This window comes from Brachycentrus maculatus, unplaced genomic scaffold, assembly GCF_059751285.1.
Source record: "Brachycentrus maculatus isolate JH-2025_06_01 unplaced genomic scaffold, ASM5975128v1 h1tg000281l, whole genome shotgun sequence".
NCBI classification, from domain to species: domain Eukaryota; kingdom Metazoa; phylum Arthropoda; class Insecta; order Trichoptera; family Brachycentridae; genus Brachycentrus; species Brachycentrus maculatus.
The window spans coordinates 342,255-369,189 of record NW_028281032.1 but is presented as its reverse complement, the minus strand read 5'-3'; the positions used below and the strand labels follow the sequence as shown (position 1 = coordinate 369,189).

Here is a 26,935-nt window from a genome sequence, read left to right as displayed (position 1 = left end):
ATGGTGCATAGGGCACTGTGTCTTATAAACGCAGTGTTATCATGATCGTTTTACACATGAAGGAAAGGTGATCAGCCCTCCGCTTCAGGTACCAGTCCATGGTAATATTGAATAAATATTACAGTGAAAAAATTATTTATATTTATTTTATCCCCCTTGGGAATCGAACCCGGGACCTCCAGAACGGTAGCCGAGCCTGCTGACCATTACACTACGGAGGCGGAGAATATATTTGAAAAAAAAAATAAAATCTTAAAAAAATTGTGCTTGGATTGCATTGCTTAGATTAAATCAATAATAATATCCGCTGTGTCTACTCGTTCAAATGCGTATACATAAGGTGCTCGTGACAAATCACTATACAAAGAGTCTTTGAAATGCTCGTCTGTGGACATTGTATGAATGAAATGTGAATGGACGACCCTGACAATGATTTCAATAAGCGCTCGCTAACTGGTCCACGCAAAGAGACGTACAACGCAAAAATGCACAGCATTATTTCATACATTTTAAGGGTTTATTAACAAGTTAATGAGTATTTTACTAAAATACTTTGCAAAAAAATCTACTCAAATTTAAACTAACGTAAAGCTTTACTCAAACTTTGCTTAAAATTACGTCAAAGGTGTGTTGATTTTGACATGTGGAACGAATGGAGTTGGCAAAAGAAGGATGAAAGCAGACTGAATGCAGTCGAAATGCGATCCCTCAGACGAATGTGTGGCAAAACGATGTTTGATAGATGTTCGAATTATGAAATAAGGAAAGAACGCAAGGCTGAGATAAGCATTATCGATAAAATTAAGAAAGGTGTGTTGAGATGGTTTTGACATGTGGAACGAATGAGTGAGGAAAGAACGGTTAAAAAAAATTATGAGGCGAATGTAGTTGGAGTAATGAGCAGAGAAAGCCCGAAAAAAACTTGGCACGATCAGGTATGTCAAATACTCTAAAGCGGTCAGGTTAGGAGTCGAATCGATCGGCGGGTATGTAAGAGGAGATGCATAAACGTGGAAGAAGCGAAGAATGTTTGCAAAGACTTAATTTTCAAAAGTAAATTTTCAACGCCATTACAAAATGGATCATTTTCAGACGGGAGGAATATCTAATTTAACATACTCAACCTATAAAGGATTGTATTAGACTCGTTTTGTGTTTATAACAGTCAATATAATCGATATTTTCATTCATCATTTTCTTGTGGAAAATTCGCCTTCGTAAATACGTTGTTTTCGCAAGTTGGTAATGAATGACGTCACAGAAACGATGGACTAATTTTTATATTGGTAACATTGCTAAATTATTGGCGGTTCTATTTGATGATGTCTATGGTCCACCTTCCCGCCCCCTCTCCCCTCATATTTGTATAACACTAATATAATAATAATGTTATCGGTCTTGTGATTTTTCGTATTAATTTATTAGCCAATAAACCAACATCATGACAAAAATCTATTATTTTTTTATTGTGTAACGACTTTAGGTAGACGTAGGTGGTTTTATTATTACGAGATGGCTCAGTGCACCAATCAGTTACAGGAAGGAGCCAATGAGAGTAACATTTGTGATGTCTTTAGGTTGCTGCACTAATTTGACCCTTCGGTTACCAGGACTTTTGGGTTTACTATGCCAAAAATACCGAGATTTAAACATTTTTTTTTATTAACTTAAATTGTATACATATATTTAATTTTTTTTTAAACATATTTAAAACATTTTTTTTGCAAAGACCCACCAAGCTACCTTGTGTGTCTTGTCGGTGGAGTTCTTTTTGAATATTTTTAACGATTTTAACCTAATATACACACAAAAAAGAGAAAAATTAATTCAAATAATTCAAAAGTACAATGTGTTCAGTAATTTATAAACACTGTACCATTGTTGAAACAAATCTGTTTTTTTTTTTAAATTTAATCTTCACCGTGACGAAAATATCTCTCGGAGTTTAGGTAACTGTGTCGGGTTGTGATATTGTGAAATTAATTGTGAAATATTCATAATTAATTAATAATAATAAAACCCTTATCCGCACCCCAATGGTGCATAGGGCACTGCGTCATATAAACGCAGTGTTATCTTGATCGTTTACACATGAAGGAAAGGTGATCAGCCCTCCGCTCCAGGTACCAGTCCAGGGTAATATTGAATAAATATGACAGTGAAAAATCACTTATATTTATTTAACCCCCCTTGGGAATCGAACCCGGGACCTCCAGAACGGTAGCCAAGCGTGCTGACCATTACACTACGGAGGCGAACATAATTAATTACCCTTCCCTTACTAAAAACTTCCACGCACTCCGTACACCGTATGAAATTATGATTTAAAAAATATAATTTAAAAAATATGATTGAAAAAATTTGATTTAAAAAATATGATTTAAAAACTTCTAAATGTTGTTTTTATTGTGCATTGCGTAGCGAATACGTCAACTCCAAATGAAAACTACGAAATGTTTCAATGTTTTAGAATTTAGTACATAAACCCTGATGATGACAAGGTTCTTTTCGAAACCGGTTGGATAATGTGTACCAATAAAAAAGTGGTTAAAACAAAGTTGTTTAATTTTATAAAGTTGACAATACCTAGCCTATTAACTCTGCTTGTTCTGAGAGTTCAATTTACATAATTTTGCAGTTTACATGTAGGCAATAAAATGTAAGACAAAATGCTCCAAAACAAGTTATGTATATTATTTTAACGTACAATGAAGCAATTTCTACAGTTAAAAAAAATTACACTATTAAGGCGGCATATTCAATAGCCCACAACTTTTTTTTTTTAAATCCAGATAACATTGAAATAATTGTTTTATCTTTTCATCTTGAAACCCCGTTGTTGTATTAAAAATATAATTTTTCTTCAAAATAAATAAATGGTTTTGAATAGAAGAGTTATTGTAAGGAGTTAAAAAAAAGATAAATATTTTTTTATTTTAATATTTTAAATAACTTAACCCACAATTGGCATTCCGATAGAGTATATATTTTAAAATCTTATAAAATTGGATCTTGCGAATTTTGAAAGTAGGCGACACATATTTATTATATGTAAGTGACTTGTTGACAAACAAAATAATAAATTATTCTTTCGATGAAGTATGTAATCTCGAAATATTCTCAGTGAATCAAGTTAGGGGACTAAATTCTCGGAACAGTGAGAGATGGAGATCAAATTACAGATATGCCCTTGAAATGAAATATGAGGAGAAAGTTGGAGGAAGGGTGAATTTTGAAGGTGACCTCAGCTAAGAGACGGTAGAGATCATTCGTTCACTCGTTCAATACCGCATGACAATACGGCTGTCCAAACTCAAAACACAGTAAGGGACATTTTTTTGTAGTACTTTTTTTTTGCATTTTTGGACCAAGTAGATTCTACTTCTAAACTGCAAAATTATGCAAATTGAGGTGTCTTCTCTAAGTACAAGTAGAGTTAATAGGATAGTTATTGTCAATTTAAAGGGGAACCTTCTTTACCATATGTAATAAAATATTTTGACAAATAAACTCTCGATGTAACGGACGAATTGAGGGAAGAGGTTGTCCGTTAAAGCCGATAGTCCGATATATAAAAATAGTCCATTACTATGTTTTAAGTTTGGACACCCGAATAGGGTTTATTTAAAATCAGGAATAACATTTTAAATGTAAAATTCAATTTATTTATAGATTTGGCATTTAATTTGTAGAATTCCATTTTGATTTATGTATCAACTGTTAAATCAAACACTGATTTTTTACTACCAAGTTGAATTTTACTGTTGAAATTGAAAATGCCATAACTAGGCGAAACAATTGTCACAAAATTGATTTTTATGTGTTTTTTCAACAGTAAAATACAACTTAGTAGACTAAAAAAATTTGTGTTTGATCTAAAATTTAATAGATAATTTTTTTTTTAACTAAAACTAACCATCACGGTGCTTTTCCGCAGGGGCAGGAAGAGAGAATAGAACGCTACACCAATCTGTCTACAAAACCATCTTAGCCCATTACACATTCATTCATTTCCTCATACGTACCCGCCAATTATTCCGACTCCTGACCTGACCGCTTTCAAGTGTTTGAAATACTTGATCTTGCAATTTTTTTCTCGGTATTCATTGACACTATTTTCTGCAAATTTTCACGGCGTGCAACTTTCAATTTTCATCCACATACTGCAAGCAACCACCAGACACATTTGCCATTCTTGCTTCGATTATTTTAATCTCTTTCATACAAATGCTCATATACAGACCAAACAACTATGGTGACATTACACAACCCTGTTTTATGCCTTAAAAATGAAAATAAATCAAAATAAGGGTATTTATTACCTTGGTAGAGCTGTTGAATGCCTGCCACTATGATGATGCCAAGAGCAACGAGTTTGGCGTAGGTGAATACGTCTTGAACTATGGTAGCCCACTTCACATCCCAGCAGTTGATAAATGTCAGCACCACTATAGGCAGAAAATACGCACTGTTAATTAACTTGACAAAAAGCTTTCATTTTTTGTTCATCAAAATATGTATTCAATAAAAATTATTAAAGAAACACTTGTTTTTATACGACTTGAGTTTGTTAATGACTACTAGATTCGGAAGCTAAACTTCCATCGTTAGGTCTGAATAATAACTAAAATATAAAATAAAAATAAAATTGTTCTATAAATAAGGAGAGGGGTAAGTTAGGGGGAGGGGGTTAGTCAAGGGGGCGGAGTTTGAAAATAGAAAGCAAAGGTGAAGAATTTTGAAACAATATATTATTTTATAAATTATTATTAGAATTTAGGTTTTTTTGGATTTCTAAATTTTCTAAATAATTCATAATTTGGCTTTTATGTAGTACAAAGAGTAATAATTTTAATTTATGAGTGTGGAATGAGTGCTTTGTATCAATTGTGTGATTTATATAATTTTTTGCCACCCAGAAGAATAAACCAGCCTATGACGACCGTCTTAGGCTGGTTTATGGGATCACTTTACACACGTGAATGTTACACGTGTTACATCTTTGATAAGATGTCATAAAATAATAAAAAAATAACTACTATAATTGATTATATTCCAGATTTGTGAACAAGTATTTGGACACACTCAAGATGTTGTGATTTTTTTCATTATTTTTGAAAATAAAATACAGTAAAGTTTTTTAGAATAAGTTAATAACTAGTTAGAAATTTGTAAGGTACAAGGATCGATGGCTTTGTTACTGCTTTTTTCAGAAAAAAAGTTTTGATGAAAAATGGAAGTATTTATCTCAGACCGTCAGGCAAACACGATCAAAAATATAATTTTATACAAAGTAAAAAAAAATAATTGATTTTTTTTTTATTTTTCTCTTCCTGAAAAATCAAAAGACTGGATGGATTTATCATTTAGAAGCTTTAACCTATTGACCTAAAATACCATCTTTGTATATTTAAAAAAATAATCAAACAATACCTTTTCTTCAAAATGCAAAAACAACACTTTCTGCCCTGTAGCGGGTAAATATTTAGTTAAAAATATGCCGCTTTTGCTGGGATATAGTACATTTTCTGGGCATTCCGAAAACATGCATAACTGAAAATTGTCGATAGTTGATATTTGACATATGGTATATGTATAAATACGTAATTGTAAAAGAAAAACACTTGTTTTTTTTACCACTTGAGTTCATTTTATTATGACAACTAGTTTCAGAAGCTATGCTTCCATCTTCAGGTCTAAATACAAACTAAAACCGAAAATCAAAGTCAAGGCAATTAAGTAAAAGTGCATGTAAAGGCATTCCGAAAACATTCACAACTGAAAATTGACGATTTTTGATACATGACGTTGTTGAAAGGAGTGAGCGATATGTGACCTATCCGCACGTAAAAAAATTGGCCCATTTACAACAAAAGTTTGCCGACCCACGATTAATACTGTTGTAGCTATGTTTAGAGTATGTAGATATATTCGTAAGCAATGTTACTTACGAATGCAGCAAGCAGCAAGGAGTCTGACAGACTCATCCGGCGGGGCACACTCGGGGAAGAATGGTTTCAGGACGTACACACTGAATGTCAGCGCAACGATGGCCTGAAACAAGTAAAATCATTTTAATTGCTGAAAGGAAAAAAATGAACATAAAATTTGGAATGAATTACCTCTCCTTGTAAAAAATAACTAAAAATTCACCTTCTCCTTTAACTTTTAAGAAACGTCTGAGACATTACTATTTATCATTAGAATGCAGGATTCGTACACTTTTCTTTTTAGTACCAGTCCTATTCTTCTTGGCAGATCCGCCATTTGGTTCTCCTTGCCCAGTTTTATCTTATCTCCTACTGTTTGTAGGTTTTTATAATTGACAGAGATGATCTGGTTTTTGGGACTCATAATTATTGTTTCCGTGAAGTTCACATTACGATCGATTTTACAAGAAGCCTCATACAATTCTTTGAATAATGAGCAGATTTATTCACGTGAAATTGTATCCGAATTTGGGCTTCCCGTTCGCCAGAATAACGACACTTAATTCTCTTTAAAGTTGTGTCTCCACGCAGATAATTGAGATTCATCTCATTCCCGCCCCCAGTTCGATGCCGACGGAGCGAGAATAGTGCTGTGTTAAACGTCTTCGCGTTTTGCCGACTATTCTCAATAGGCTATAAGTTGACAGACATCTGATTGTGCGTCAGCAAAATGATGAAAATCGAGAACCGAATTTCAATGTCAAATAGATCAGACGCTCGGCGGGGAATGTGTAATCAAAGTTTATAGCATTCAGATGAAGAAGAGGTTAGAATGATTAAAATAATCAATACCGATAAATAGTAAGAGTAACTTTTCGTCGGTCCCATTCAAAAAGCAAAAGCACATTGGACAGGTCACACACCGCCTCTTGGTTCCACTGTACGGCCTTTCGATTAAGCCAATTAAAAAAATAATATCTTAATACTTTCTTAAAAATAATATCTTAATAATATCTTAATACTTTCTTCGTATGCTCACATTTAAATGTCACCTAGGCCGAACTCTGTTATGTTATGAGGAGCGCCTAGAATATTTCAATATTGACAAATTGGTAATCAGGAGACAAATTGCAGACTTAATGTATCTTTATAATATAATCCATGGTAACATTGATTCAGAATTTTGTGTCGAGAAGATAGCAATGAATGTTCCCTCTCGGCGATTAAGGAGGCACAACACATTTTCTCTCCCAGTATATAACAATAATATGGCACACTTTAACTCCATTTCTAGGATGCTAAGATTGTATAATAATTTAGAAAATACTGATAATGTGACCATCGACATATTTAATAATGGCACGGAGAAATACAAGAGGACTATTACTGGATTGGTGAAATCTATTTCAAATTGATTTCACCAAGGTCCTAATCTGGTGGAGTCCTGAATTTTGTATCTTATGTAGCGTAGTTTAATTTCACTTTTAATTTTTACTTCTAATTTTTATTTTTATTTTTCTTACTTCATTACTTTTAATTGTTATTACCCTTTTTTACAACCAAATTACTATTTATTGTTTCTGCACCTTTATTGTTTCTGTAAGCTTGTTGTGTTCCCATCTAATTAATGAAAAACATCAAAACTATTTGTATTGCACTGTATTTCGTTTATTGTAATATGTTTTTTCATTGTTTGTGAACCGTAAATAAATAAATAAATAAATACACATATAAAAATTCATCGTCGAATCATGTCCTTAGAAGTTTCACATTAAAATCTTCTTTTGAAAAGCTTCTAAAAATTACTGTTTACAAATGTGTTTAAACAGTGATACAAACCGATATAGCACATATCGCGGTGGTCATCGCACTATCTGGTTTTATTGAATTAGCAGACCATTAATGAAGTTGGTTCAAGTACAACTTATTGAAGTTGTAACGGTGTAATTTATACTCGTAAACATATTAACGTGTATTTAAAACTAGGTACGTATATTATTTAATACGGAAATCATACACAGTTTTTTTTTAAAAATGTTAGTGCTCTTATGCAAGTGTTTTATTTTAATACTCATGTTAAATTTAACCATTCAATAGGAAATGAGGGTGTTTTTTAAATTAATTTTAAATTCTTTTACATTTCACAATATATTTTAATTACAAATACATAAAAATATAGAACATTAACACAAAATAAGATTCCACAAAGGCATGGCCTGTATGTGGGTATACATTTAATTTTAGGTTTTAATAAAGAGCACTGGCAATAAAAAATAAATATCAGAAAAAAAGATTAAAAGTGCTAATACAAACAAATAATATTTGATTTTAACAGAAAACAAGAAATCAAAAAGTTGAAAATGAAAAAAGTTATCAAATATGTACTATATGAGTTTTACGTTTAAAAGAAAAAGGTACTTCTGTTCTGATCTGTTTTTTAAAATAAATAATAAAAGCAAAATTTTAAATTGAAACAAACTTAGGTAATTAATGTCCAACATATCGTAGTCGTACAGGAGAAAGTGACCAACTAACAAAACGTAAAATGTTCGGAGGGCCATTTAAGTCACTTTTGCTTGACAAGAAAATAAACATCAATGCAGTTAGTCATTTTTAACAATTCAATTTATTATACTTCCAAGTTTGAAATCGCTTTGGGATTTTTTCAGGGTAATATTAAGCTAGTTAGATATCAAATAGTCAATAATCACGTTTTTGTAAAAAATGCACTTGGTCATTTTCTCCTGTATGACTATGATTTGTACTATATGAATTTTACGTTTAGGTAATTAATGTCTAACATATAGTTTTAGTGGAATGAATTAAACAGCTTAGGAGCTATGAAAAATGAGTGTCTGCGCGGGTCTGGATTTGCAAAAAGGGATTTCTAGTAAATTATTCATTCCTTGGCTAGATATATTAATATTTTTGCGAAATAAATGTTTGCGCACGAAAACATATTTTAGACACTGTTGGCAATAATTTTTTTGCAGCTCCAAAAGTGCATATTTGGTTTTATTTCCCTAATCTCGATTGCATGTGTTTCATTTGTCTATACCTTTTTGTCCGCCTCCGTAGTGTAATGATTTGATCGTAGGTTTGATTCCCAGGGGGGGATCAAATAAATATGGGTGATTTTTTTACTCAAATATTTATTCAATATTACCCTGGACTGGTACCTGAAGTGGAGGGCTGATCGCCTTTCCTTCACGTGTTAACGGTCAAGATAACACTGCGTTTATATGATGCAGTGCCCTATACACCATTGGGGTGCGGGTAAGGGTTTTTAAATACCTTGTGAATAAAGCCGTATAGCCCATCATATTTCGGTCGCCCATTGATCAAAATAAGGAGGAAGAAGAATGTTATTTATGGACAATTACCTGGGAACAGGGCCGGACGATCATGCACTCGATCCAGAGACGGATGAAGGCCAGGAATGGCCCAAACGTTTCCATGATGTAGGCGTAGTCTGCACCGCTTTTCGTTATCATGGTTCCCAGCTCCGCATAGCAGTAAGCTCCCACCTAGAGAAAAGGAATAATTAGATAAAATATTGAAAATAAATGTATTTTTTTATTTAAAAATTGTGAAAAAAATAAATGTTAAATATAATATAAAAACAGTATGTGACAGAGAAGAACCAAGATGGCGACGTAACGTCTATTTTGAAAAGGATTTATTTTATTTCTTTCATTCTTTTACAGAACAACCTGAGTATTTGGAGTTAAAGATTATACAGCGTACTTTTATTATGTTAAATTGAGAATAAAAGTAAGATTTCGATCTCTACCAATAGTTTTCTTGACGGAAATGGCAGCGCAATGTGTTGAACGTAACATAAACATACAAACACTAATATTGCTTATGGCGGAAAGCGTGTTTCTTGACAGAGCTGTCATATTTTATGCCGTTAAATCTGTTTTATTATCGCAACCGTCGTGGCGGGGAACAAAGTCAAGTTCGTGGTTGCATCGCGAGATTTGACTACACCTTATTCAAACAGGTTTCTCGGGTCGATTCCCAGAATTATGCAACGTTGTTCTGATGCATTATCTTCTCTTCTTTCATAACTGTAGTTTCATGTTAATTTTAAGGAGAGGAATTAATGTTGGTGGAGGAATGGCAATGCGCCCTACAGTAAATACAATTTTCAATAAAAAATTATTCAATTCTAATTAATTAACTAAATAAACACGTTGACTGCCACTGCGATTTTCAGAATTCCGGTCTAAAAACCCAACCTTAAAAATATTATTTTACTTCTTGATTTTAAATATTTTTTTTATAATCATATTTTCGGTTCATTCATTAGTAAATTTTCTTATTATTTTTTGAATATGGAAGTCTGGGCATTTACGGGGCTGACGACCGTCATAGGCTGGTTTAAGTGATCACTGTACACACGTGTAACATTCACCAATTCTACCCATTATTGACAACCACACCACTCAAATTCTTGGAAGTTCTATATATATATGAACCAATTTAGAAACATTGTTCTTGAATCACTAGAACTTCACTAGAGACATCTATTAGTGATATGTAAAGAAGCTTTTTACTAAGCAGAAATTCTTATATTAGTATGTGAGGTCCGAATCCTGGATTATAATCACACACATGAGAAACGCCACACACTCAAAATGTATTTGGACACACTCAAAATGTTGTAAATAAATTTTCTGTTCATGCATTGATTTTTCTTCTCTTCTCAGAAGCTATCTATCCATATTAGCACTGATATACCAGGAATTTTATCGTAGCTGCACGAATATGGCAAGTAAACACAGTACGAGATAATTCGTAGTCGGCGTCCTAGCAAAGAACGCAATCTACGAGTTATCTCGTAGTTGGTAGTCAACGCGTTAACTAACCATCACGTCGTTTCCTCGCGTAAGTGCGTTGTAAGTGCGTGAATAGTACTATGATAGTGACGTGTAGTATTGTTTGCATGCTGGTCTAGTGATTGTCCTGACGAAGAGACGGGTAGACAAAAATATCAGTGAGTTGTTATATACTATCATTACTTACATTTTATATAAAAAAGTAAAAAAGACTGACCACAAAGTAAACGCTTTAATTATTAAAAAAAAAAAAAAAATATATATATATATATATATATATATATATATATAAATATATATATAGGTATTTTTTTTACTATACATACACACGCATACACATACACACACACATACATACACACACATACACACACACACACACACACACACACACATACACACACACACACACACACACACACACACACACACACACACACGCGAGCATATACATACAGATTCGGTTGCCAAATAATGTCCCAAAATCAACAACATCAATTAGTCATGGGGAATATAATGATGTTTTGTTATATTTTGTAATAAAATATTAATAACTGCGTCAGTACCCACCCTTCTGTAATAATTTTGATAATTTCTTCCTATTTTGTAAATTACAGTAATGAAACAGGCAACAAAGCAACATCATTATATTTCTTTCTTCTAATTGCTTGAGATTGTATGCGCAATCACTCAGAAGATTTCTAGACGTAATTTCCAATTAAAAACCAGAGTAAATATCCTTAGGGGAGCAATCAGTGTCCCTTTCCTAAGTAAGCTAACGAGAAATACGGCGTTGTATTGAGAAAGCAATCTTCACTAAGAAGGGAAAACAAATTGGCTGGGAAAATGGCTTATATTGTCTTCTTTTCGCATACAGAGATTCTTTATTGATTTGCTGTGTTCACTTGGGAAAAAAGTTGAAGTTCTAAAAGTTGGTTGATGTTTTATTTACGTATACAATAAAGCTGTATTTGATTTGATTTATTCGTTATTTGCAGAATCAAATCATGATTATAAATATAAATAAAACTGAGGAATATAAAGGTTAAAGTCAAAATTTTAAAGTGTTTTATTTTTCATTTTTATTTTATTATTTTTTCATTGAATGATATACTATTTACAGATTAATTGAAAAAAATTCTTTTTTGTTGTATTTTCGTAAAAAGTTTTGTAAAATCTTTTGTTTATTAGTTATTTCATAAATTAATATTTAAAATGATCTTATTTGGGCTCAATCAAAGATTTTACTCTTCTTGGCATCTACTATTTAATATTTTGAATATTGAAAGCATTAAATTTGTGGATCATAGTGATATATAATATTATATTATTTTGAGAAATAAAAAGACTTTGTTTTTTGATCCACCCACATTTTTATTAACAACCATCTAGTTTCGGCAACAACATGTTGCCCTCTTCAGGGTTTAATTTAAATATAAAATTTATTTTAGATATATATATAATAAACCCTGAAGAGGGCAACAGGTTGTTGCCGAAACTAGTTGGTGGTTAATAAAAATGTGAGTGGATCAAAAACCAAAGTCTTTTCATTTCTTCTTATAATCTATTATATAAGATTTTGGGACGTGGATGCCATCTTTTCGTCTCGAAACCAAACCTGAATTATGGACAAAATGAGCTTTTCCACCGTAGTGCAATCAATTTTGGAGAGCCAATTCTTACAGATTGCCGATAGATTTTCAATAAGGTTTTTATCTGGCAAAAATTTTGACCAGTCCAACACAGTTCATTGTTTTTGTGTGAAAAATTTCATATTTTTTTTTGGATTTGTGGCAGTGGGTTAAATCCTGCTGAAATATTCCATTACCACTGGACTTTCGTTTTTGTATCTCTGGTAGTATCTTTTCCAGTAGAAGTGTGTGATATTTTTCGCTATTCATCATCTCAGTCACTAAAAGAAGTAACCTTGGTCCACAATACAAAACATTTTTTTTGGAGGGTGTTGAAAATACGTAAAAAAGTTTTGTTTCAATTAATCTGTTCGATACTGTATATTTACAAATAAATATGTAAAATAAAGGTTTATATTATACAATATATTATCACGAATCATCTATCGTTTTTATACGAAAGAAGATGGAAATCTGAGCATTCCAGGGCTTAAGACTTAGCATTTTGCTAGCTTAAGTGTTTACTCAATACAATATATGGAGTGTATTGTAAATTATTAAATATACGTATTGCTTTATGTATAAGTTCTATCAGTTGGTTTGAGAAAGCTTTGATTTAGCAGACCCCCTTTTATTTAAATGTATGCAATATTCTTACCGGATTATTTTACATACTGGTAGATGCCTAAATGTATGTATGTAAAATCTGATTAGAATCATGCATACATCTAAATAAAAGGCTCTTCAAACCATCCATAGATGGCTGCATTGAAATCACATATTAAGCGTCATGAGATTTATGATGACACGTAGGAGTTCCAAAAATTTGAGTAGTGTGGTTGTCAATAATGGATAGATAACTAAGATGATAAATGAACTAACTCTTGTGGATGACCCGACCCGCATTTTTACAATATTAAATTCACCAAAAAATAAATGATCGATATTTGTATGTATTTATTTTACCGAATAATCTACGAAGATAAAGTTAACCTCCCGTTTGGAAAACCAGCCAAGATATCGCAGGACAAGATGGATAAAGAATATCCAAGTATCTAACTAGAAATGTGTGTTGAAATAGTGGATAACTAGTCGATAAATTGCAGATATCTACAAGGTGGATTGCTATAAAATCGTACAGTTAATTTCTGATAACTCTCTTCCAATTAAACTCCCGTTGGTATCGGATTCTTCCTTCTTAATGTGTAGTTAATTAGTGAAGTATGAACGATAAGTTGATCTGAGTATGTGGCTGTGTTGTGAAGGAATGCATACATTGTATACCGGACCACCGGTGCTCCACATGACACTCTTGGCGGTCATTTTAATGTCACGTCGATGCAATGGTCATTGCTATATATATATATATATATATATATATATATATATATATATATATATATATATATATATATATATATATATATATATATATATATATACATATATATATAAATATATCTATATATATATATATATATATATATATATATATGTATATATATATATATATCTATATATATCTATATATATATATATATATATATATATATATATATATATATATATATATATATATATATATATATATATATATATATATATATATATATATATATATATATTTATATGTAAATATATATATATATATATATAAATATATATATATATATATATATATATATATATATATATATATATATATATATATATATATATATATATATATATATATATATATATATATATATATACAGAAGAAGAATATGGAAGCCTGGGCATTTACGGGACTTACGGGCCATTTTCAGTGATTACTTTACACACGTGTAACATTCACCAATTCTACCCATGATTGACAACCACTCTATTAAAATTCTTGGAATTTCTATAATTATTATTAAATTTCGAAACATAGTACTTGAATCACAATTCTGACTATTGGTGAGATGAAAGAAGCTTTTTTATTGAGCAGAAACTCTTTCATTTGTATGTGAGGTCCGAATCCTAGATTTTAATCTGACGTCTATATTCTTCTTCATCTATGTTTAGACGTAAAAAAATATTATGAAAGATAACTCCAATAATTGGACACACTCAAAATGTTGTCATTATACAATATATTTCATCATGAAGTTTTCTTAGTAAATGTGGGAGAAGTAGTAGAAATCAAATAAAGAAGTAGTAGAAATCAAATAAAAAAATATACGTCATGAGATTAATGATATATGTAGGGGTTCCAAAAATCTGAGAAGTGTGGTTATAAATCATGGGTGGAATGGTGAATGTTGCACGTGTGTAAAGTAATCATTTTACCCGCCTATAACAGGTCATAAACCCTGTAAATACCAAGACTTCCATATTCTTCTTCACCTATGTTGAGATGTAAAAAAGTATTTCAAGGCCTTTTCTAAGGTTATATTATGCAGCCTTTTGAAGTCGCACATCCGGCACGGGAGTCACTGGTTTTCGACTTCTGCCTCTGGTGTAGTTCATAGAATCGAGTTCATTGTGTGAATTAGCAAATTTTGCACGAGCAAGGTCATAAATAATTCCATTCTAGGTAGGAAATGGGTGTAATTTTACGGTTCTAAAATTCAAGGGCACTAATTCCGCTAGAAGGCGCCTACATTTTTGAGACGCGATACGTTAAACATGCATACTGCATGAAGACATTAAAATGTTTAAAAAAATTAAATGCCTTTTACAATTTTTAATCGAAAAAAAAACACACTCAAACACACATACAAAATAATAAAAACATCATAAAAATATTAATTATAAAATAAAACTATATCACTCACAAACATAAACAATAAATTATAAGTGTAAGTCTCTCTCCAAATATAAGATCTTAGTCTCTTCATTTGATTTTCATATAATATAATTTTTAGATTGTCAAAGGTAGAAATTTTTAGAAATTGAATTAAATTATTTAAAAAATTCTTGTAATTATATTAAATAATTAAAAAAAAAAAACTGAATCGTTTGCAATAATTGTCAATTTCATATATAAATTATACACAACATTTTGGATGGGTCCAAATACTTGTTCACATATCGTTCACTACTTTTAATAACATCATATATAAAAAAACTTGAATTTTCAGGAGATCGTTTTTAAAGTTTAAAAATATAATACACTGTATAAAATAAATATCAAGCCACGTATTGAACTTTTTACTGTGCAACAGATTTTTTTTAGGTAAAACCTGAATGTTTTTTCTCCATTTGAAAAATATTTAGTATATTTAAAAAAATTAATAAACAATACCTTTTCTTCAAAATGCAAAAACAACACTTTCTGCCATGTAGCGGGTAAATATTAAGTTAAAAATATGTCGCTTTTGCTGGGATATAGTACATTTTCTGGGCATTCCAAAAACACACACAACTGAAAATTGACAATTTTTGATAGGTATATGACGTTGTTGCAAGGAGTGAGCGATATCTGGATTTCTCCACTTAGCATTTATTTTTACATGTTGACATCTCAAGTCTGGGTATTTATTATCATCATCAACCATTCTACCCATTATTGCTAACCACACAACTCAATTTTTTGGATGCAAATATTATGTATGTAATTCTCACGTCGCTTCATGTGCGAGTTAGCTACAGTATCTATGATTGATTTGAGTAAGATTTTATTAAGCAGTTACTCTTTTAAGCAAAAAATCAACCATAGATACTACAGCGAGCTCACAAATGAAGCGACGTGAGAATTATATGATTTATAATATGTATGAGTTCCATAAATAAAAAAAAAAGCATTTATAAGCATATTATTTAAAATAAATATAAGTGATTTTTTCACTGTAATATTTGTTCAATATTACCATGGACTGGTACCTGAAGCGGAGGGCTGATCACCTTTCCTTCATGTGTAAAACGATCATGATAACAATGCGTTTATAAGACACAGTGCCCTATGCACCATTGGGGTGCGGATAAGGGTTTTATTATTTTATTTATTATTTTTTATTATTTATTGATTTGGCATTAAATTTGTGGAATTACATGTTGATCACTTTAAAAATTTGTAAATAAAATATTAAAATTAAACACTTGTATAATAATTGTGTTTTATTATTCACTTGTAGATAAAAACATCTGTTTTCGAAACTAGTCGCGTGTATTAAAATAAAACTCATTATGTGGTATTAAACAATTGTTAAATTTTTTAAAAATAAAAATGATTTATAATCTTTATAAAATTGATTAACATTGTTTTCACCACTTTTTCTATAAATACAATTTAACCTACCGGTTTCGACAATACCTTGTCATCATCAGGGTTTATTTTAAATCACAAACATTAAAATACTCTTACCAAAAACTTCCACACACTCCATAAAAATCCTAAATGTATTCCACACACTCCATAAAAATCGTTAATCCTAAACATTCATGAAATGTTTTATAATCTGTGTACGCCACTGCCTAACACACCTGTTTTGAACAAAAATACTTTTCAACAGTCGGAGAAGGATCTCAATACAATATCTCTTGCTCCTTTTTGTTATTCGTAATTCAGGTAATGCATCGCTTCTAGTTAAGTTCCCGATATTCTTGGAAGGATATTTCTAAATTGTATTATAAATTATCCATGGGAGTGGTCGTAATTACAGCATTGTGGTTCGTGCTGAAAGTTGTGTAGGGTGAACAATAGTGATATTGGCCATGCTAAGTTATTGCCCATTTCAATGTCAGTTTAAAAAATATTTTTTAAAGGTATCCAATATTATGAATTCATAATAGTTATAAGGATATGAAATTAATTCCATTGACTATCCATTATTTAATTTATTATTTTCTTGGTAACAACCACTATTTCTTTAAATTTATTGTGACCAGTGTTTCGATTCAATCAACATCACTATGATAATTGTGGTATACACTAGTAAAAGTTTCATAAAATTGTGAACTTACTTTAATTGCCTACGTATTTTATTGTTTATGTCCGCCTCTGTAGTGTAATGGTCAGCACGCTCGGCTTCCGTTCTGGAGGTCCCGGGTTCGATTCCCAGGGGGGTCAAATAAATATAAGTGATTTTTTCACTGTAATATTTATTCAATATTACCCTGGACTGGTACCTGAAGCGGAGGGCTGATCACCTTTCCTTCGTGTGTAAACGATCAAGATAACACTGTGTTCATATGAAGCAGTGCCCTATGCACCATTGGGATGCGGATAAGGGTTTTATTATTATTACGCCTACTTACGGCATAAGCATTAAAAACACACAAATAGAGATAAGAAGATTTTACAATTTAATGAAGTTACTCTGACATGGAGGTTCTGGATTCGATTACCAACTGACATAATTAACAAAAAAAAATATTAAATTTTAGTTTTATGTACTTGGTTTAATAAATACTACTTTTAAGAAATAAAACTATTTTTTACTATATTTTGAGTGTCCACATACTTGTTCACAAAATCTGGATTATGTCCAATTATAGGAATTATTTTCATATTATTTTTAAAATAATAAAAATGAAAATGATATTTTCTGGCGTTGCTCAAGTATGTGATTATAATCCAGGATTCGGATCTCACATACTAATAAAAGAGTTTTTGCTCAATAAAAAAACCTATTTTCACCTCAACAATGTCTCTAGTAAAGTTCTAATGAATCAAGAATAACGTTTCGAAATTGGTTAATATATAAAGAACTTCCAAGAATTTGAATAGTGTGGTTGTCAATAATGGGTAGAATTGGTGAACGTCACACGTATGTAAAGTGATCACTTAAACCAGCCTATGACAGTCGTCAGCCCCGTAAATGCCCAGACTCTATATTCTTCTTTATATTTGATGGGATGTCAAAAATAAAACAAATTTAGTTATTTTTTTTAAAGCCTCACATTAATATTGAGCACATAGTTAAGTACGTAAAGAAAAATTGTTTGGTATACCTACCTATTTGTGATTATTAAGCACAATTCGTTTACATTGTATCTACATTCTTTTCAGGGCAATAGCCTGATTCTTATTTTCCATACTCCTTTCATAACTGCATAGGGGGTAAGAAATTCTATAATAAAAGAGAGATATTGAAAGGGTGAATTAGTTCAGCATAGAACTTATTCATTTTGTACGTGTTATGTGTATGTACGATATAATGGTTAGGTACAGCGTGCTTCTGAAGAGTGCATTACTGGGCGTACAAAAGAGTCGTGAACTTTGAAAATTGCAAGGCATTCAGAATGCGAAAAGGCGGTGAAATTTTATCGATTTTTAAGCTTGGCTTTTTATTTCTTTTTAGATGTTGATTATCCTTTTTCCCGTTGTCAAATGGTAGCTGTGTTAAGTAGGTAGCTTTGTCAAATAGGTAGCTGTGTTAAGTAGGTAGCGTTGTCAAATAGGTAGCTGTGTTAAGTAGGTAGCGTTGTCAAATAGGTGGCTGTGTTAAGTAGGTAGCGTTGTCAAATAGGTATTTGTTAAGTAGGTAGCGTTGTCAAATAGGTAGCTGTGTTTAAATATTATAGTTTGCAGTGTTTTATTGTTTGTAAATTATAATAGTTGGTCCAAAGATTATTTATGCTGGGATGCGGAATGCTTTTATTAAGCAAAGATTTTATTTATTTGTATGCTAGGTCCGAATCCTGGATTATATTCACATACTTGAAATCCGAAAATTTGACCAGTTATTTTATTTACAACATTTTAAGTGTGCCCAAATATATTTTCACAATACTGTATTTTCATGATATTTTTTACATATTCAAGTAAACAAAAATGTAAAAAACTCCTAGGTGGAGATAAGCCAGATTTGTGAATATGTACGTATGTTTGGAATCACACTTTTTTTATCGAAAATCAGGATTCTTGGGTTATGATTTCGTGGCCCTGTACACACCTAGACTTCCATATTCTTCTTCATCTATGTTAAGACGTCAAAAATGTTAGTAGAGTATTTTTTATTTTATTTACGTCTAATGTTTATAACATAAAATAATTTAGTTTTAACCAATTTTTTATTAATACCTACCGGTTTCGACAAGAACCTTATCATCATCAGGGTTTATTTTAATTAAAACCATTAAAATACTCTCACTTAAAAACTTCCACACACTCCGTAAAAATCCTAAATGTTATTTTCATTATTCATTGCATAGCAACCCCAAATAACAACTAATGGAATCACCAAAAAACAGTATGAAGCTGCGCACGCATACGTAAAGTGGAGAACACACACAAAAACCTACTGTGCAGAAATTTTAGGATTGGAATTTGGAAAAATATCAAAAATAGGACTGATAATTAAATTTAATTGATTATTAATAATATTTAAAAATTGTTTTATGGCTTTTTTAATTTCCAAAATCTACGGCTAATGTCTTTTACAATATAAATAAAAATATGTAGCTACATTCTTTATGGTTAATAAAGAATACACTAATAAACAATCATCACTATCATCACTATCGGCGAGCAGCGAGAGAGAGTGACACAACATTTAAATTTATCCATTATGGAAAAGAAATAATAATAATAAATCTTTATTCCAGCTTGACTAAGTGGTGGGTGCAATACTTAGTCAGCCATATATGTTTTACAACATTTTTTTTTATAAAATAAAAAAAAAAAAAAAAAAAAAGAAACGGCGAAAGAGAAAAAGAAAAATTGGAGGGATGTAGATGAAGATTAGCTCGCTGGCGAACGCATCACTGTGCACCAGTGCCGCCAGATGTCCAGCCTTCATCTGTGCTCCACAAGCCGCTTTATGATGAGGTTGGAGCTTTTCATCAGCCTCTCCCGGAAGCCTGCCACTCGGTGCCTTAACAGGCCATCCCAGTGTGGTAGGCGTGCTGTGGCAAACATACCGCTCGCGCTGTAGTATCGGGGTAACTTCATTAAAGCTGAAATGCTGAAAGAGCTTACCATGGAGAATATCCCCGAGATGATCCACACGAGCAGCGACGCGTTGACGCTGCCCGTGTGCAGCAGGACCCCGGTGGGCGACACGAAGATGCCGCTGCCGATGATGCTGCCCACGATGACGGTCACCCCGTTCAGGAGACTCATCTTCGCCTTGAGCGTGATCTCCTCCGTCTCGGCCGGCGGTTCTGGAAGTCAACCGGGAGAGATAAAGACCAAGTTGACGATAATCATAGCCTAAGTTTATAACATGTTGACGAATAAGATAAGAAACACGCGCTAATTGAAATGTAATGAAATACGTGTTGCGAGATTGATTGGAAGAGAGGATATTTTAATGTAATTGTTATTATTTTTTATCTTTCTTGTTTGGTTTTAAATGACAAATGAATGTAGGAATGTATATGTTTATGTGTGTAATGAAATGTGAATGCTTAGATGGTCAGCTGGAGTGTTTTTTGGAAGTCATGGAGTCATTTGTAGAAACCTGGGTGTAACAGACATTAATAGTAAAGTAGAGGAAAGGCAATTGATATGGTATGGGCACATAGGACGTAGAGAACCTGATCATATTGCGAACTAGCCATGGATCTCCCTCAAAAGACAAGATATACACGAGTATGTATACATTTTTTCAGTTTCACGTTTCTTAATGTGGTAGTTAAAAAAATTATACTTTACTAAGCGCCATTCACGTGTTTCTTATAAAAATCATTACTTTGATAAACTTTTTAATAAAGTTTTTATGTATAATTTGCATTGCAAAAAATCCTGAATTGCTAAAATACCTGTGGATTCTTTATTTTTCTCGTTCTCCATTTGCATCTTCTCCTTGCTGCTCGCCGACTTCATCCCCTCAGACTTCTCCGTCATGTTGGCGGAGTAGATACCCTGTAAAAAAAAAGAAAAAAGAAATCAAACATGGACACATGAATTGAATTTTCAATTAATTTATTTCTTCAGAAATCTAACAGTATGTTGTTATATATATTATATATTGTTGTATAAAATGTGAAATCAGTAATTGGCCTCATTATCGGCTCCTTATATTGTATATTTATATTATTTTTGTTAATGGCTGATGATTTCCAATAAATAAATAAATAAACAGTATAAAATAATAGAGTAAGATGTATTCAAAATATTTAGACAAACCGTGAATACTAACGATTCAATATGATATCATTAAATTATTCGGCAGTAACGGTTTCACTTTATAATAACCACTTTTTATTCAAATCTATTGTGACACGTGTTTCCATGCATTCCACATCATTATCAAACAATGAAATACGGTGTTTGATAATGATGCTGAACGCAACGAAACACGTGATACGATAGATTTTAAGAAGTAGTCGTATTTGCAAAGTAAAAGATTTAATTTTTAAAATTATTAAGAATTATTTTCTTATTTTCTTTGCTGGTGGATAAAAAATAAAAAAGAAATAAAATTAATGTAGTGAATATATATAATTTCTTAAATTTTTCTTAAAATTTTCAACAAATTAAATTAAATGAGTTTTTTGACATATCGCTCACTCCTTTCAAGAACGTCATAAATCAAAAATCTTGATTTTTCAGGAGAACGTTTTAAAAGTTTAAAAATATAACATAATGTATTAAAAATAAATATCAAGCCACTTATTGAACTTTTTACTGTGCAACAGATCTTTTTAGGTAAAACCTGAAGGTTTTTTCTCCATTTGAAAAATATTTAGTATATTTAAAAAAATAATTAAACAATACCTTTTCTTCAAAATGCAAAAACAACACTTTCTGCCCTGTAGCGGGTAAATATTAAGTTAAAAATATGCCTCTTTTGCTGGGATATAGTACATTTTCTGGGCATTTTGAAAACATGCACAACTGAAAATTGACGATTTTTGATTTATGACGTTCTTGAAAGGAGTGAGCGATATATAAAAAGCATAAACGAATCTTTTAATTAATCTTACATGGTTTTCTCCAAACATAATTAAAGATTTTTTTGACATCTCAAGATAGATGAAAGAATATGGATGTTTGGACATTTACAGGGCTTACGACCGTCATAGGCTGCTTTAAGTGATCACTTTACACACGTGTAAAATTCACCAATTCTACCCATGATTGATAACCACACTACTCAAATTCTTGAAACTTCTAGATGTATTGATCAAACTCGTAACACAGTATGCTCGAGTTCACTATAGCCATCTATAGTGCGATGATTTTTTTCTCCATATTATTTCTTCTTCATCCACGTTGATATGTCAAAAAAAATTATTCGTAATTGGTGATAATCCAGATTTGTGAACAAGTATTTGGACACATTCTGCTGTTTTTATTTATATTTTTATTTTACACAAAATGTTTTTAATAATTTGAAAGCTAATCACGTATTTTATCCATATCACTTATACCAAATAAGTATAACATACATGAATTTTAGTGATTCTCCTCTGTCCACCTCCGTAGTGTAATGGTCAGCATGCTCGGCTACCGTTCTGGAGGTCCCGGGTTCGATTCCCAGGGGGGTTTAATAAATATAAGTGATTTTTTCACTCCAATATTTATTCAATATTGCACTGGACTGGTACCTGAAGTGGAGGGCTGATCACCTTTCCTTCATGTGTAAACGATCGAGATAACACTGCGTTTATATGAAGCAGTGCCCTATGCACCATTGGGGTGCGGTAAGGGTTTTATTATTATTTATTATTATATTTTAGTGATATATTTTAAATATTCTTCTCATTTCTGAGATTGTTATGGCTATCCTGATAAACTTTGTATACATACGTAATACGATACGATATTGTCTCCGTTTGTATACATTATGAATACAATATTCATCATCTGTGTAACAGCTTGTCGACATTTTTCGGAAATTGATTGTTCAATCGAAATATGATACCTTACACGTGTTACAATGTTCTGATTACTTTGAGACAATAACTTGCTAAAGTAACACCGAGGAAAATTCACTTATAATTACACATTACTTCCAGATTTATAATAAAGATAATCTTTAAGAGAAAGCAATATGAAGCTTTGGCTGTTTACAGGGCCTTTGATCTATTATTGGCTGGTTTCAGTGATCATATTATACAGTGTAATATTAACTATTTTGACTACGATTGAAATTCCATATTACTTGATTTTTTAAATACCTGTATACTCCATTTGATAATGGACGTTTCGTATGCAAATTTTGCATTTTATTGCACATTAGTTGTTGTTATATATATGTTACTGGCTGACATCGCTTTGATTTTTATATTTTAATATTTTTTAAACGGTTTTATTTACTAAAAATTAGACTTTTTAAAATTAAAAACCTCTAAAATGGGATGGTAGAGTGAAATAAATATGTGTACATAATTTGGAAAATAAAATGCTAAAGTAAGGGGCCACACCATTGAGTAAAAAAATCACATAAAATTCATGTTTTTTTCTGAATTTTTAAGTAATCGGTCTTAGACTATACCAAGTATCTGGCTAATATATTCATATAAAAAAAATGATAAGACAATCACGAATATTCGCACTGAAATCGCTAAAGAAATAAGGGAGATAATAAAGATTTTTTTTGTTAATGGAATAAAAAACTAACAATAAATGACGTCATTATTTTTATCGACCGCCATAACAAAAATCACACAACTTGAGGATCCCTAATACCGCGTGAGACATGTCGCTCACTCCTTTCAAGAACGTCATAAATCAAAATTCGTAAATTTTCAGTTGTGCATGTTTTCGGAATGCCCAGAAAATGAACTATATCCCAGCAAAAGAGGCATATTTTTAACTTAATATTTACCCGCTACAGGGCAGAAAATGTTGCTTTTGCATTTTTAAGAAAAGGTGTTGTTTAATTATTTTTTTAAATAAACTAAAAAATTTTCAAATGGAGAAAAAATCTTCATGTTTTACTTAAAAAGATCTGTTGCGTAGTAAAAAGTTCAATAAGTGGCTTGATATTTATTTTTAATACATTGTGTTATATTTTTAAACTTTAAAAACGTTCTCCTGAAAAATACAGTTTTTTGATTTATGACGTTCTTGAAAGGAGTGAGCGATGTGTACTTTTGAACCCCGTTACGCAAATGCGGGAAACTGTCGTTTGCAGGAAACTTCAACTGGTTGGTTTGAACGGTATTTCAACAAACAAAACCATGCCAAAATGTAATGGTGCAACACGTTATCGATTTGGTACAATGAGCTCTTTCGATAAGTAAATCTTATATTTCGGATTTGTATGAGAGTCTTAACTTTTTTTGGTAAAATGGCATAGTAAAACCTCGATATAGCGGACTTATTGGGGGAAGGGTTTGTCCGTTAAAGCCAAAAGTCCTGTATATAAAAATAGGTTTAAAATGAATTGAAAAACCTTTGTTTCAAAAAATATTTCCATACATATATAAAAACACTGCATTTAGATATTGAAAGCTGTCCGACCGCATGCCCAGATCTGATACAGAAGCATCTAGGCTTCCTGACAGGTCTGCTCTTGCTAAGCAATTTTTTTAAAACTAAGTTGCGAAATTTATTGAAAATGTGAAACAACATAAAATTGTATCCCAATTTTACTGTATTTAGATATAAATAAACAATACAAAACACAAACACAATTCTATCTGATGATACTTATCGTAAAGTAACGTTGCTATTCGATTTCGACGCGCTTGCTCTTGGTAATCCTGCTTTAAAAAAGGATTCAAGTATTGTTGGCACATTTGAAGTTTGCTGATTTTTTTATAATCAACTCTCTAAAATTACGAAAATACGTATAAAATATGTAGTTATATTAATATAGACGTATGAAGTGATTTTATTAGCAATTTTTTATTACATGAAGCGACACGTGAATGAATGCATGTATAACAAGACTTTTTTATTACATATTTGGGGATGTGGTGAAGAGGAAGAAGACGGTCGTATTGAATATATCTGACCGCTACACATATGACCGGATTTTTGTCCGTTATATCCGATGTTCGTTAAAAAGAGGTCCTTTATATCGAGGTTTTACTGTACGTTGGATCTTATATTACTTTCTAGTGGAAATAGCCCATTGTCTATGGGAGAGTACTTATTTGTTATGAGCATAGGCACGTTCATCGGAATGACTCACTCAAAGAGTATATTAAATTCCTTTGCGCCCATAAATATGAGAATTACAAGGTATAATAAATACATGGGTACTTAATTTTACTGGGAAACGTGCCGTGGATAATCTTAATTACGTAATAATATGCAAAGTTTTTGTCTAATTAAAGCAAGAAATATGCTTTAAATTTGCTTAAAGCAATGTTTAGTTTTGCGTGTGATGCTGTTAATTTCAAAAAACTATATTAACCAGTCAAATTAAAAATACTACAAAATTTAATTAAACGGGCACAAATGTATCAACACTGGCGGCAGCCACTTGACAGATATCATCTTTTCCACTTAACAGAAAAAAATGTTAAGGTCCAAATAAAGATTTCCATCTCTCAATTTATTATTTTTTTATTCTTTTGAAAAAAAAAAGTCTTTCAAAAACAAAATTGGATGATACATTTTGCGCCACCTTGAATCTGTTTGTATACTGCAGTTGTTAAGTTTGTAAACTTCAAATATGATTGACGTACGACGCCATTTGCAAAAGTTATATCATCATCCGATAGGGTGATTAATTTTGCGCCACCTTGAATCTGTCTGTATACTGCAGTTGTTTAGTTTGTAAATATCAAATATGATTGACATACAACGCCATTTGCAAAAGTTATAACATCATCCGATAGGGTGATTAATTTTGCGCCACCTTGAATCTGTCTGTATACTGCAGTTGTTTAATTTGTAAATATCAAATATGATTGACATACAACGCCATTTGCAAAAGTTATAACATGATCCGATAGGGTGATTAATTTTGCGCCACCTTGAATTTTTTGTATACTGCAATTGTTTAGTTTGTAAATATCAAATATGACTGTCGTACGACACCATTTGCAAAAGTTAAAATATCATCAGATAGAGTGAATAATTTTGCGCCACTCTGAATATTTGATTTTATGACATACTTTCGTATGATAAATTGCCCTACATATTATAAGCTCTTATAATCGCGTATCTGAAAGCAGACACAAAGTATGCATGTGATGGATTCTAGTTCGTAGAGTGGGCACTGAATTAGTGATTCATTGATTCATTTTGCAATATAATATATTGCTACAATTAATCTGATCGTGTTTCACTAATCTCAAATAATACATACTACGGCTTACGCTATCTTCTGTAGTACACACTATCACGAGACTTAGTTTCGCCGAAGGCTATTTTTTGGCTCCCTACCATCGCTAAAGGCTTTAGGTACGTTATACTCAATAGCTCTGTGGTTATACCTGTCTGAACCACAGTCCAAAAGCTGCAGAGTTACAAACCATATTAGAATTTTACGCTCTACGCATTGGTCCTTTAATTTTAATGACTGGTATATTCCGATAAACCGGGAAGTATTCATGGGGAGTTTGTATAAGTTGTGATAGTTTTTTTATACTTTTAATATCTATCCGTCTCCGTAGTGTAGTGGTTAATGGTTGGTAAAACAACGTTAATCTCAAATATTATATTTTTACTATATATTTTTTTTAAAATGTTAAATGTGTCGAATTAAAACGG

The 26,935-nt window shown here is 31.6% G+C and overlaps 1 protein-coding gene across 2 annotated transcripts in view; it reads right to left on the bottom strand.

The window, feature by feature from the left end:
- Positions 1-26,935, bottom strand: part of LOC148305194 (Y+L amino acid transporter 2) — a 55,142-nt gene that overhangs the window by 14,256 nt on the left and 13,951 nt on the right. For both annotated transcript variants that reach the window (XM_088267080.1, XM_088267081.1), the window contains exons 2-6: positions 21,079-21,181; positions 20,294-20,478; positions 9,314-9,457; positions 5,952-6,054; positions 4,323-4,448 (exon numbers count right to left, since the gene is read on the bottom strand). In XM_088267080.1, coding sequence (XP_088123206.1) covers positions 4,323-4,448; positions 5,952-6,054; positions 9,314-9,457; positions 20,294-20,478; positions 21,079-21,163 — 643 coding nt within the window. In that variant the 5' untranslated portion in view covers positions 21,164-21,181. The remainder of the gene's footprint in view (positions 1-4,322; positions 4,449-5,951; positions 6,055-9,313; positions 9,458-20,293; positions 20,479-21,078; positions 21,182-26,935) is intronic.